This window comes from Sorex araneus, chromosome 5 (genome assembly GCF_027595985.1).
Source record: "Sorex araneus isolate mSorAra2 chromosome 5, mSorAra2.pri, whole genome shotgun sequence".
In the NCBI taxonomy this organism is placed as follows: Eukaryota; Metazoa; Chordata; class Mammalia; order Eulipotyphla; family Soricidae; genus Sorex; species Sorex araneus.
The window spans coordinates 88,378,586-88,393,306 of record NC_073306.1 but is presented as its reverse complement, the minus strand read 5'-3'; the positions used below and the strand labels follow the sequence as shown (position 1 = coordinate 88,393,306).

At 44.4% G+C, this 14,721-nt stretch overlaps 1 protein-coding gene across 2 annotated transcripts; it reads left to right on the top strand.

Annotated features, from left to right (window-relative positions):
- Positions 1-2,868: 2,868 nt before the first annotated feature.
- On the top strand, positions 2,869-14,491 carry PGLYRP3 (peptidoglycan recognition protein 3). Of its 2 annotated transcripts, XM_004620098.2 has the most exons (8): positions 2,869-2,917; positions 4,707-4,811; positions 5,079-5,280; positions 7,692-7,810; positions 9,172-9,324; positions 12,517-12,715; positions 13,377-13,495; positions 14,313-14,491. In XM_004620098.2, exons 1-8 carry the CDS (start codon positions 2,869-2,871, stop codon positions 14,489-14,491), a joined length of 1,125 nt encoding a protein of 374 aa, XP_004620155.2. The 2 variants fall into 2 exon arrangements, with proteins under 2 accessions (XP_004620155.2, XP_054996537.1); XM_055140562.1 differs by lacking the exon at positions 4,707-4,811.
- Positions 14,492-14,721: the final 230 nt, after the last annotated feature.

Below are 14,721 nucleotides of genomic sequence, written 5' to 3'. Positions count from 1 at the left end.
CTGGATGTGGCACCCAAAAATAATAGGTTCCAGTGAAGGCAAATTATGAAATGTCTTCTGTCAGTCAACTTCTTATTTCTCGGATCCCTTTAGCCTGCTGGTGGCAATGTGGACAGGATAGGGTGGGATGGAGTATTAGTGAGTGACCCTTGTCCATAGGCTGAACATTCATGCAACAGATGATTGGCTGGTTGGCGGGTCTCTGGAGGAGGCTGGGGACAAGGATGGAGCTCAGGGAATATTGGGCAATCGCAGGTTTTCCTCAGGAGGAGGAGGAGGATGTACCTGGCTTATTCACAGGGCAGGTCCTATCTCTCAACCTCAATCTGCTTTCACCCAGAACTTCTCTGAATTGTGGAATGAAGAGCCAGCTGGAGCCTTGGATCTCTACCTCCCATCTCCTCTCCATCCTGTCAAAGAGATCTTGGGATTTCTTCCTCCCCAGGCACTCAGAGCTCGGATTCCCATTTCGGGGAGGGAGTGCCCTCTAAAACCAGTAAGAACTGGGCACAGTTGCAGGAAGAGGCGGGGCCAAGTCGAAGAAGTACAGCCAATTAGCAGGGAGCCTCCAGCACCCTGAGCTGTGGGCTGGGACAGCACAGGAACGGCAGGTAGTTCTGAGTGTGCGTGTGAACGTTTCTTCCTTCAAAGGAATTGGATGCTGACAGATTATTAACTTAGTAGAGTTCTGATTGCTCCCTCTTAGTCTTTTCAAATAAGAAACCTTTCTCAATTTTAACCTCTTTCGAATGAGTTTAGTACTAGAATGCTTGGATCTTTACTATCAACACTTTCTTTTCTATGTCTCACTGTCTAGCCTCATATTTTATCTTTAAGTATAAAAGTCACAGCTGTGTGAGCCAGGGAGGCAGAACCTTGGCTGAATGTTTGGGTTTTTGTGGTGGGGTTTTGTGGGGGGAGGAGAAAGAAAGGGTGGAGAGGGGAGAGTTGTTCCATGACCCTTTCTGGAGGGGGCAGGGGCTGGACTCAAGTCTTGCAATTTCAGTTGTGGGTGTCAGGAGATTCAAACAGCATCTCCAACTTAACATTTATCATCGGGGATCACCATGATCCAGTGACAAGGGTCCAAATCTCCTGATCACATGAATTGTTTGTTGGTTTCCTATCCAGCGTTGCAGGAGGCCAGCTCCTTCATTAGCAGGGCTGGATGCTCAGGAGGAAGCGCAGAGGCCTTCTATCCCAGGATATGTAATCCTTCCCTTGTGTTTGGTCAACAAGGAAGGGAGAACATTTTCCTATCTGTTTGTTGTGTGCCTTCCCTCAACTGTAATGGGCTTGTTTTGTCTCGGTTGGGGTTTGCCCCAGTGAATGAAATCTTGGATGTTATTCACCAAGATACAGCTTGTTCTGATGCAGGAAGCTTCTGTGTTCTTGAGTCTTAAATAGTGATTTCAAACATTTGTAATGGGAATAACTAATACTGTTATTTATTCTGCCTGGTTATGGTGATCTACCCCCATCTCAAAACTCCTTTTATAACTGGGAGATAATTGATAGGAGATAATTGGGAGAATTATCTCGGCCAGGAGATATCCTGTAACCTATTTCTCCCTCTGGGAGAAGCTAGCAAGCTACTGAGAGTTTCCTGCCCCCATGGGACAGCCTGGCAAGCTTCCCATGGTGTATTCATATGCTAAAGCCAGTGACAAGCTGGATCTCATTCCCCTGACCCTGAAAGCCTCCAATGCCGCATCATTGGGAAGGCCGAGTGGAGAGAGGCTTCTAAAATCTCAGGGATAGGACGAATGGAGAGGTTACTGAGACCACTCGAGAAATCGACGATCACGGGGATTTCGTGATTCGTAAATTAGGAGTGAGCCATAAATAGGGACAAGGGGTGGGAGAGAACTGGAAGAAAGGGGTAACCGAGGGGGAAATGTTCATTTGGGATGGGAGGGCTGGTTTTTCAGGGAGCTGTTTCATTTGATTGAGCACAAGTGAGCAATTCATTCTGTCAGAGAGAACAGAACAGCTACTGCACCTAAAGATCAGAGAGATCCTGGAGTTTGACTTCCAGTTTCCCTATTGAAACTCTTAATACCAGATTCTGAAGCAGGAGGTGGGAAGCTTTTGGAGAAGTTCCAGGACACCTCTGCTTGTCTTGTCCTGTCACTGTGGGTTGAGTAATGTTGGATAAGTGACATTCACTTCCTGGTGATTGTGAGTTTCATGAGTGATTGTGAGGTCACTTAATAAAATGCCTGTGGAATCCTCAGTAAAATCCTGAAATCTGTGACAGAGTCAGTAAGTGTTAATTATTGTATTATTAGAATAATAATTTCACTCCAGGAAAGGTTAGTTGAGCATCATTCAAGGATCTCTGCAAGGTAAAAGACCAAGCTGGATGACCTAAGACACCTCTGACAAAGTAGCAGTGAAGCCCACCCCTGCCTTCACTGTCCTTTCCTCCTTCCTAGTCTCAAAATGAAGGTCAGGATGTCTGACAGGAATTTCACAAGGGTTACATCTACTAGTGATAAGAAAGACACACACAGACTTGATTCTTTTCAGCCATGCAAAGATTCTACAGCACTGTCATTCCTCTGAAAGACACAGGGCTCCCACAGGGACCGGGAGCTCACTGAGCAACAGGAGGTTGGTGAGCATGTTAGCTGGACAGGGTGTGGGTGCCTTAATCTGTACTGAGCTTTGAAGGTCAAACTCTATTTAGGCGTCCTGGGAAGCCCACCTAGGTGCTGGCCCTCAGGAAGTTGTCCAAGCTGGGGGAAAGACAGGGCCAAGAAGGAGAGTGTGTGTCCCATTAGAAGAATGAATGTGGTCAAACTAACTGTGTCTTTCCTAGGGCTGTGTGCACTCTTCCTGTTCGTATCCTGAGACTCCAAGAGGATGTTCCTGTGGCTCCTCGTCTTCTCTGTGCTGGGCGTGAGAGCCTGGGGTCAGGGTGAGTTTTCTCTCATTAAGTCAGAAGGAGTTTCACTGACTCAGAGGAGCTTTTTTCATGAACATTTTATTTGACTGAGGTTCTGTGTGGGCTGGAGTGATAGCACAGCTGGAAGGGTGTTTGCCTTCCATGCAGCAGGCCTGGGTTCGATTCCTCTGCCCCTCTTGGAGAGCCCAGCAAGCTACCGAGAGTATCTCGCCCACATGGCAGAGTCTGGCAAGCTACCCGTGGTGTATTTGATATGCCAAAAAGAGTAACAACAAATCTCACAATGGAGACATTACTGATGCCCGCTCGAGCAAATCAATAAGCAACGGAATGATAATGATAGTGATACAGTGAGGTTCTGTGATTTACAATCCTGTTAGTGGTTGTTTCTCATGCACAAAATTTCAACATCACACATATTTCCTGTGTACCCACCTTCCTCCTCCAAAGCACCTAGTGCCCCTGCCATTCAGCCATCCTCCCACCAGCTGAATTCTATGTATCAGTTCTGCTGTTATGTTGTCTTTGGTCCCATGTTGCTACCTTGCTGTGTATCTTTACGTCCCACATGTGACCAAGATAATCCTGTAGTTCTATTCTGTGTGCATCTATCCTTTTTAATGAATGCTTTTGTGTTTGGGGAGTAGATTTCAAGAAGGGGTATCACTGGTTCATATGGGAGTTCTCATTCTATCTTTTGGTTATATCTTGGGTGTTTTTTCATGGTCTTTTCTGTCTGCCATTCTTCCCACTTAGCTCTCCTCCCCGCCGGCTTGGTCCCCTCCCAGGACAGCTCTAGCCCCCTCCTCTACCAAGCGGGCTCTGTCCCATGCTCTCTCTCCAACATGCCCAGAACCCTGGCCTCGGGGTCAGGCATTTGCTTTTGACAACTTCATAGAAGGAAAGTATAATACAGTCACAGTGCTCACCCTTCTTGACCTCATTAATAGAGAAGCAGGTCACATCATGGCAGGGCCTTGCCCGAACTGGTCTAGTAACTTGGAGCAGATGAATAATAGTGATCATGAACATAGTGCTGGGACCAGACAGCCTGATTTCAATCCAAGCTCCCAATTTAAAACTGGTATCCTTTTAGAAATCACGTCACCTCTCTAAGCCTCTTTCTCATCTTCATAGAGATAGAAATTATTCTGCCTTGCTTATCTTACAGACTTGTTCTAAGCCATAAGTATGGTTCATATTAAACCACTCACAAAATCCCTTGTAAAGATTGTGAGCCTCTAAGTGGGCCTCTGGGGATGGTGCTAGTGACAAGTGGTGGTCACTGATATTCAAAGGGCTTTGGTACTTTGGTACTTGAGGTACTCAAGTACCTCTCGTACTTTAAGAACTTAAGATACCCCAAGGCCTATGGTATTTTGACCTCTGGTACAGAGGCCTTTCTTTGATACTCAAAGGCCTCTAGTATAAGACAGAGCATGGAGCATGTTGATGATGAGCTTGAAAGCCTTGCCTGGCTTGAAATTTAATATATCGTTGTGCAAAATAATGATTACATAGTAGAACATGATGCTCTGATATGTTCATGGGAATACAAGTAGAACTGGAAGGGAAGAATTGCTCAAAAGAGAGGGCAGGAGAGAGAGCACAACGCTGAAACATAAGTGGCTGGTAGGGAGGGAGGAGAAGGCCTCACTGGGTTACCTGCTTGAGGAAGTCAGGGGCTTAGATGACTTAAGTCTGTGAGCTGTGAGGGTGGGGAGTGATGTGCCTCTGGGCTTATCCAGGCATTCTCCAAGGACCAGCATCAAGTGTGGTCAGTGTTTCTTTGCAGGAGAATCCCCACAGTTCTGGAACAAAACCCAAATCAGAGGAGTGTCAGAGAAGCTTCTGGACCTGCTTGCTGGCCTCTCACAGCTCCTTCACAAGAATCAAAATGGTGAGGCAGCTTTACGGTGCCCTGGGGTTTCCTAGGTGACTCAAAATTTTCTTTAGGACTTCCCTTGGGAGGATGCAGAGGACAGGTTCCAAGGGGGACATCTGCCAAGGATGCACATGACTTGTTCTGAGCCCTCAGGCAAGTCCCTCAAGTGGGATCCTGGAATGAGTAGATTTGGTGGCATGCATGGCCCCAGAGGGTGGGGGGAGGGGGAGGGTAGGTGGGGGTGGGGAATGCTGCAGATGCTACCTTGTCATCCCTCTGCAGATGTGCTCACCATTGTCTCCCGGAAGGACTGGGGGGCAAGGTCACCAACCTGCAGTGCCCCGCTGACCACGCCTGTGTCATTTCTCATCACGGAGCAGCTTCTGGGGATGGATTGCCAGGAGCAAAGCATTTGCAGTGAGAGGCTGCGGAGCCTGCAGTCCCACTCCATCTACAGCAAAGGCTGGTGTGACCTGGCCTACAAGTAAGGCGGTTGACCAAGCCCACACTCAAGATGGGCCTCCCAAAGCCCCTCACCTCACCTCTATTTCTCCCATTTCTCCACTCAAGGAGCTTCTTATAGTGAATGAAAGAGTATAAAACAAGCAAATAGAATTCCAAACCTTGCAGTGACCCAGAGGAGGGAGAAGCTCTGGTCCATTTTATTCAGATTTGGACTTGGACATTCTTTAAAAAAAGTCAAGAGGCTAGAGAATGGCTACGGAAAGCCCCTGTGAGCTGCAGAACCTGGAGAATGGAAAGATCTTTTGAAGCATCACCCAAGGAGGAGGATGGAGAGATCATGACAGATGAAAGTCAGGGTCTAGAGAAGTCAGAACTCTGCTCAATCACATGCTAGGGGCTGGGCCCAGACTGTGCCCAAACAAGTCATCTGCTGCTCAGCTTCTGATCTCTTCTTCATAAGAGTAGATTCCCCATAGGCACCCTGAAGGGCTGCCTCATTGTGGAGGTGGGATTTCACAGGAATGGCTGAGGGACGAGAGTCCCATGGAGAGGCCTGTATGCTGTTGGGGGTGGCCCATTCTGTGGTTATCAATAGAAACACAAAGTCTCTTCTCCCTTCAGTAAGAAGCTGGATCTATTTAAGAAATATTAGCTGTGGGGTTCCCCTGAATCTAAAGCCTCATCAAATTTATTTCTGCATTATCCTTTGGAAAGAACAGTCATCTCTTCCTACCAATCTGCCTTTACATACAAAAAAATTGAGCACAACTGGAGGCCCCAGTTACGGGAAACCCAGGGTGGACTGAGAAGTTCTGAAGGGGGTCTTTAGAACTTGTATGAGTGCTGGATTCACCACAACCCACGGCTGTCCCTGCCACCATTACCTCCCCTGGCCTGCTCTTGTCATGTGCTTCTGAGGGGTGTCAGGCTTTGTGTCTTTAGTCAGAGGTCTACAGTGACTGACCTCAATTGTCTCTACTTTCCATGCTGCAGCTGACTGTGGCCAGAGCGGAAGTTCACTTTGGACATAGTCACGGCTGCTGCAGAGAGACAGGGGTTTTGATGAAAGGCCTAGCTGCTCACTCAGGGGCATGGTTCCATGTAAAGGGGTCCCCCTGTTCTTCAGGCTTTAGTTTCTGGGTGGAGAGTTTGGCCTGACTCACTTCAGGATCTCAGAGAAATTTCATGGAAGTGTTCTTTCTGTATTCAGTTTGCAGTGAAATTGCAGGGTCTAGTCAAAGCTGAATATGTCAAGAACTATGGGAACATCGTTCGGTAGATTTGTTTGAAAAGTGGAGACAGAAATAAGGGAGGAAGTAGAAAAAAGGAATATGTGTTTAAAAAACCATATAATTAATAAACCATAAAAGGAATATTCTAAACACAGTTATGTGATAGGAAAAACCTTAAAGAAATTCTTAAGAAGAAACTGTAAAATAATACTCATTATTTAGGACTGGAGCTATAGCACAGTGGATAGGGCATTTGCCTTGCATGTTGCCAACCTAGGTTCGATTCCTCTGTCCCTCTCAGAGAGCCTGGCAAACTAACAAGAGTATCTAGCCCGCATGGCAAAGCCTGGCAAGCTACCTGTGGTGTATTCAATATGCCAAAAACAGTAACAACAAGTCTCAAAATGGAGACGTTACTAGTCCTCGCTCAAGCAAATCGATGAACAACGGGATGGCAATGCTACAGTGCTATTTAGGACTTTCTGAATCCTGGTCAATTGTTTAAAATAATGTTCAAGTTCTTGGTCCATTTTAAAAATGTCAAATGAGGGGACTGGAGTGATAGTACAATGGGTAGGGTTTTGCCTTGCATGTGGCTGGCCCAGGTTCAATCTCTGGTTTCCCATTTTGTTCCCTAAGCACCACCAGGAGTAATTTGTGAGTGCAGAGCCAAGAGTTATCCCTGAGTATCACTGGGTGTGACCTCCAAACAAAATTATTTAATTAATTGTCAAATGAATTTTCAAATCCTGCCCTTGGAACATGTTCAACTAATGGCCTTAGGTTCCCGAGTCCTACATTCAAATCTTGTAAGAGGAAAAGTTGACTTCACCTGGTAGTGCTCAGGGGCAATTCCTGGCTCTGTGGTCAGGGGTCACTTCTGGCAATGCTTGAGGGACTATATGTCGTGTTGAAGATTGAACCAGGGCTGATCACTCACAAGGGAAGTACCTTAACCCTTTCATTGTATCTCCAGTCCCTAAATGAACTTTTGAAAAGTGAGGCTCTGGGAAACATATGTGTTAGGTAACAGCAAAATTTAAAATATAATCCCACAACTTTTGGAAATCAAAAATGGGCTATTTAAACTGGTCATTTACTATCAATACTGATGAACTCTTTGAATTTCTGAGAAAGAATGGAGAGAAGTTTTCTATTACCGAGATTTGCCTTAAATGCATATTTCCTTGCCTGGCAGCTTCCTGGTTGGGGATGACGGCAGGGTGTACGAAGGTGTCGGCTGGAACATCCAAGGCATGCACACCAAGGGGTACAACAGCAACTCCTTGGGGATCGCTTTCTTTGGCAATAAGATAGGTAATGGTGGTTCCTTTGCTGTTCTGTCAGTTGTCTACACTCTTTCCCCGCTCTCTGTCCCACTCAATACCTTATATTTTTAGACTACATGACGTTTATGATGATCAGGCAAGAACTATCTTTTGAAGTGCTCTTCTCCATTGGATCTGTGGCATGGCCTTCATGTTCTCACCCTCTTCTCTGGCCTTGCTACTCTAAGATACTAAAGCCATGAATGACACCATTGAAGCTCACAGTTATTTATTACCATCACTTCTAGAGCCTGAAGTGGTATAACAATGAGCATGCAGAGAGCAGAAAAGCAAGAAGCTATCTACTTACAGCTTCTGCTCTTGGTAGACCCAGAGTTGCAGGCAAGAAAGTTCAAGAAATAGAGTTGGCAGGTCTCTAGCCCCAGGAAGAACAGAAAATATCAGAAAGCAGGAATAGCAGACTCCTGGGCTCCTCAGCTGTCAACTGCAACGAGTATTTATTTCAGGGCTCTTGTGAGAAAATGAAGTAGTGGTATAAAGAACACAAGTCTCATGCCTGATTATAGGATTTTTACATGACATTGTCTTTCAGGCAGCAGTCCAAGCCCTTCTGCCTTATAAGTGAACATTATCACCATATTTTTCATGCTAAGAAATGACTTATTGCCCCTTTTCTATGGAAAAAGAGGAGCTTCTTTTGCATACCAGTTTTTATTAGGTAGAGGGGCTTCCCCATCAACAGGTGAGCCCCAGGGGATGCAGTACAAGCCTGATGATTCGGTGCTCAGGTGATATGGTGCTGATCTGCCAAGAGGTGCTGGTGATCACCCTGTTGCAGTGCTTGGTGATGAGGCACTCAGTACTGGGGCTCAAACTCTTCCCCTCATATTTGTAAGGTACACTTACCTCCAGCACACTGAGCTCTTTCCCTAGCTCCAGCCCTCTTCATGTAGTGCTTTTAGATCTGCTCAGCTTCCTCCTGGACATACAATAGATAAAGTCATTATAACTTGGAAAAGGTCACCAACTTTGGTTTCCAAGAGCTCTATTCAAATAATTCCTTGGGGCTAGTGCTTCCATTCTGGCTACTGGAATAGCTCTTTCTTTTTATCCATTAGTTATTCAGACTCAGATGATTGTCTTATCTCCCTCTAGGCCTAAGGCCGCTTAGAGTAGCTTTTCATTTGGGAGCTACACCTAGAAGTTCTCAGGACTTATCATGTGCTAAGGGACTATTCCTGGCAATGCTTAGGGGACCAAATGTGGTATTCGTGATTGAACTGGGTCTGGCCACATGCAATACAAGTGCCTTAACCCCTGTATTATCTTAACCCCATGTACTATCTCTCTGACCTGGGTTGGAGTTTTTTACATGACATTGTCTTTCAGGCAGCAGTCCAAGTCCCTCTGCCTTATCAGCTGCAGAGAACCTGATCCTGCATGCAACCCAAAAGGGTCACCTGTCACCCAGGTATATTCAGCCACTTGTCTTGAAAGAAGAGATCTGCCTGGCCCCTCAACAGTCAGCAACACACATTAAAGGTAAGAAACTCAGTTGACATTACTACACTGGGGGCAGTGCTTTCTCCTGGTACCACTCAATTACTTCTTGGGCTGAGTACATATCACTCCTATCATGACTGTGAAATATGGAAATTCTGAGAGGATACTTTCTGGTCTCTTCATCAAACTAATTGATTGGTATTAACCGTGGACTTATTCATGAGTCCTTGGGGCTAGTGCTTCAGTTCTGTATATAATGATTGTATACATACAACCATTCTGATTCAATAAATAATGATTTATAGAACTGTAAGTACTCTTCTAGGTTCTAGGTATATGATTGAGAAAAAATTGGACAAAAATATGTAGGTAAAAAAGACTATGCAGTTTACATGACATTAAAAAGTTGTTTCATGGCAAAAGAAACCTGAGCTAAAGTAAAAGAGACTCTACTGACTGGGAAAATATATTCACACATAAGTCATAAGATAGAAAACTAACACCCACAATTTATAAAGCACCCACAAATCTCAGCAAAAAAATTAATAAACCTATAAAAAATGGGGGAAATATATACACATGTGAAAAGGATATATGGAAAAGTGTTCATCATCACTTAGTGTCAGAAAAACACAGATCAAATGACAATGACATATCACCTCTAAACAGTGAGGATGACATACATTAATATATGTGTGAGTTTATATATATTATATATTATAGACTGGAACCAACCAGTGTTATTGGGGGTGTTGCAAAAGGGAATCTTTACTCATTCTGGTTCAGCCTCTTTGGAAAATAACATGGAGATTTCTTTTTAAAAAAAAATTAAGATTGGATGGGGCCGGAGCGATAGCACAGCGGGTAGGGCGTTTGCCTTGCACGCGGCCGACCCGGGTTCGATCCCCAGCATCCCATATGGTCCCCCAAGCACTGCCAGGAGTGATTCCTGAGTGCAAAGCCAGGAGTAACCCCTGAGCATTGCTGGGTGTGACCCAAAAAGCAAAAAAAAAAAAAAAAATTAAGATTGGAGTTTCCATGGGCTGGAATGATAGCACAGCAGGTAAGGCGTTTGCCTTGCATGTGACTGACCCGGGTTCAATTCCTCCTCCCCTCTCAGAGAGCCCGGCAAGCTACCAACAGTATCTCGCCCACAGGCAGAACCTGGCAAGCTACCCATGCGTATTTGATATGCCAAAAATAGTAACAACAGGTCTCGCAATGGAGACTTACTGGTGCCCGCTTGAGCAAATCAATGAACAACGGGACAACAGTTTTACGGTATTACGGTGGAGTTTCCATATGACCCAGTATCATACTTCTAGGGATCTACTCCTTAAACGCAAAAACATTAATTCAAAAAGATATATGCACACCAATGTTCATTGTAGCACTTAGTACAATAACCAGCGTATGGAAACAACCAAGTGTTGAACAATAGATGAATGGACACACACACATACACACACACAAATACACACATAGTTGAATGCTATGCATCCACTAGAAACAATTAAGTTATGCAATTCATGGTGACTTGTGTGGAATTGAAGGGTATCATGTTGAGCAAATAAGCCAAAGATCACTGTCACTGTCATCCTGTTACTGTTTTTGGCATATCCAATACACATGGGTAGCTTGCCAGGCTCTACCGTGGGGGCTCTATACTCTCGGTAGCTTGCCGGGCTCTCTGAGAGGGGCGGAGGAATCCAACACAGGTCAGCTGCGTGAAAGGCGAATGCCCAACCGCTGTGTTATCGCTCCAGCCCATAAGCCAAAGATAGAAGGACAAATACCATATAACCTCACTCATCTGTGGTCCATACAGAAGCAAATTAAGGGTATGGACAATATCTGTTGAAAATAAATCTTGGGCACTGGATTACAGAGCTGAGAAGACATGTTGGGAGGGCAAAGGTGGAAGGTACAATAAGGTGGACTGGAAGTAATACCAGAGCAAAAATAAAGGGTCTAAGGCATGTTGCTGGTGGTAAACTGAGGTTATGGTATGCACCAAAACTACTACTGTCAATCAGTAAATGGGGCGGGGGAAGGGGGTGCGTGTGAGGAAGAAGGATCAGACTAGAGGTGACATAGGACAGGAATGAAGAGTCATGAATGCTTTGATAGTGCTGTTTTGCAGTAACTGTTTAATACTCTAAACATAATCACTACTGTGACCTTATTACCGCGAATATATTTTTTTTAATTCTTTTATTAATTCACCATGTGGAAAGTTACAAAGCGTTCAAGTTAAAGTCTCAGTTATAGAATGCTCAAACACCCATCCCTTCACCAGTGGCGAATATATTTTTTAAAAATAAAAACTGTCTATTAGTTCTAATTTCAATTTAGGAAGGTCTAAAAATGAAAATACCAAGAAGTACGATATATAAGTTGCCAGAAGGTACAATGCCTGTGGAGAAAAACAAGGGACTGAATAAGCACAGTACATATTAGCATATACTGCATAGGTGTGTATACACACACACACACACAATTTTTTGTATGTAAAATCAAGTCAATCTGCAACAGGCTGTGAAAAGTAAAAAGCTTGAGTTTATTGATCACTTTGACATCAGAGTGAATATTCAAGTGAGTCTTATAATAAACATCACATGATATTTGATGTGAATAAGCAATAACCTAAAACCAGTAAATAATAAACACTTTCAGTAATTTAACTCTCTTTATTCAAGTAAACCAGATCTAATTTTTTATTGAGTTATTTAAAATAGTTAACCTCTAAATAAAGTTTCTAGCATTCAAACAAAGCTATCTCTGGTAACCATAATAAATTAGCATTTCAAGAATTCTAGACTTCAAATGATGTCCTCTACACGTGATCAGTTCAAAGAGTTTGCTGGGTTCTTCCCTGATTCATAGGTGCACACACTTGCATATGTTTTCAACTTATACTGAGGAATGAAGGTTTACATGGCCTTTTGGAGAAAGGGGTCTTCAGTCATTTCTCTTAGACTCCCACTCTTGTTTCCATAGTTGGTATCAAAGCATACAGAGTTTTGCCTATTGACTCCAATCACTTGATCCAAACAATCCCTATCAAAATTTCCCAGGATATCACAGCTTGGTTTATGTTAGGATGTGCCACTGGGGGGGGGGGGGCTAGATATTGGGGATGATGTGAGGTAACCTAGTCTGCACAATGAGATTGTTCACAAGTTGCCCCAGTGAATTCCCATCTTTTCTTTTATTCATCTCATACAACAGATTGTCCCAACATTATCACGCGATCAGCTTGGGAAGCCAGAGAGACATACTGCCCTAAAATGAACCTCCCTGCCAAATATGTCATTATCATCCACACCGTTGGGCCACCCTGCAATGTGTCTATTGACTGTCAGATGTATGTTCGAGATTTACAGTCCTACCTCATGGACTCAGAAAATTCCTGTGACATCAGATATAAGTAAGTGGGACTGGTGGAAGCTGATCCTCCCTTTCTATCAGGGTTTAGAGTCGGAAGACTAGAGAAGGGAACCCATATTTACTGAGCCCTTCTTTGGTGTGAGGTTGCATTTCAAAACACTGGAATGAATATCACTCAGGGTATCTGTAGAAGTCAATTCTTTATTTTATGCTTCAGTCTCCATGATTGTCCAGGTAGAATATGTTGACTGAGAATAGGTAAGGGCAGAGGCAAATGCTAAGAAAAGGAAGTGTATGTGGCAGAGGGACTTGAAGGAGGGCAGCAGATTCAGAAAATTCAGGAGCGTGGGCTCATAGAAAGACATGGAATGGAACATACTGAAAAAGTACATGGAACCCAGAAGAATAGCATGAGTTCATTATACTTGTATCCAAAATGTCCCTGGTCCATTTAGGTGTCAGATGCAGTGCCATGGTGGGGACAAAGTCATGCTGCAGTGGACTGAAGTCACTGTTGTATTTTTTTAATCATCATTTGTGGTTGTTTCTTTTAAAAAAAAGTTTTTGTCTGTGAAACTAGCGTATATGTCCATTAAGTATGTGGTAAAGAGATCAAATAATGAACTAGTAATTCAAAAATATGAGATAGACAATTGTGCTTCACAGAATGACCTTTTCCCCATTCCTTTCCCTGATCCTAGCTTCCTGGTAGGCGAGGATGGTGGTGTATATGAAGGAGTTGGTTGGCATATCAAAGGTGGTCACTCCAATGGATACAATGATATTGCCCTGGGAATTGCCTTCATGGGCAACTTTATGGGTAAGAATGAATGTGGGTCAGGGGAAATTTGGGATAAAACCTGTCTGGGAAGTTTTGGGGGAAAGGCAACCTTGTGTTTCCTGGCAGTCTCAGTGAAATATTTTAACTTTCAAATGAAGTCAGTGGCCAGGAAGATAACTGAAATGGTAGTTAAGTACCAAGTTTGACCCCCAGCACAACGCCCCTCTGACCAAATTTTAAGTACCAATTTTGACCCCCAGCACAACGCCCCTCTGACCAACTTTGGCGATAGCTATGTAGTTGTGTGGTTTAAGGATCCCAGGAGGTAGCCCCTATAAAAAACAAAAAAGCAAGCTCAAAACAGGATGAATGTTATGAGGAATCTCTCAGACACAACATTTCCTCCAAATCCCAAACTTGGTCCTGTTTATTTACAGTCATACCTAACACAAGCATGGACCAAGAGAAGGGAATAATTCTCTAACCTTTGGTGCTTTTATGGACTAATGCAAAGATGTATTTTCTTTATTGGTGACCATAGCCACACTGTTAGAAACAGTCTGTTTTGGTGAAGCAATGGCCAGTTTAGTGGTGTACTGGCCACCTTACAGCACCATCTGAGATGGGGTGTGTTGTGTTGACTTTCTAGAAGAAACTTTGCAAGGAATCATCAGGGATCACAGTAGCCTAATTTTCTCTTGTGCTAGACTGCCAGAGTTTTTGGTGAATGTGTTGGCCACGGTGAACTAGAAATGGGTGGAGGAGGGACTGGCACAGTGCAAAGTATATGACTGTCTCTGTCCTAAGCAACTGGCTTTGAGACACAGCTAATTGATGGGGACATTGTGTTTTTCAGAAAGGCCACCCAATGCCGCAGCACTGGAGGCTGCCCAGTCCCTGATCCAATGTGCAGTGCTCAAAGGATACCTGATTCCCGACTACCTGCTGGTGGGGCACAGAGATGTGATCAGCACCTTGTCTCCTGGTCAGGCTCTGTACGACACCATTAAGTCCTGGCCGCACTTCAAACACTGAGGAGTTTCTGCTCCCCAGCCTGCAACCCCTCATGGCTGCTGCTGCTCCTCCCCTAAACTTACCCTCCAATCACACTCACACCAGCCTATCCACACCTTACAGGCCCCATCATGTCCCACCTCTCTCAGGTTATTCTGAGCCTTTTCTGCCAGAACCCTCCAGCATCCCACAAGCCCCATAGCTGGTCCTTCTCAGCCCTCAGATCTGGTCTGACCCAAGGTCTGCCCACC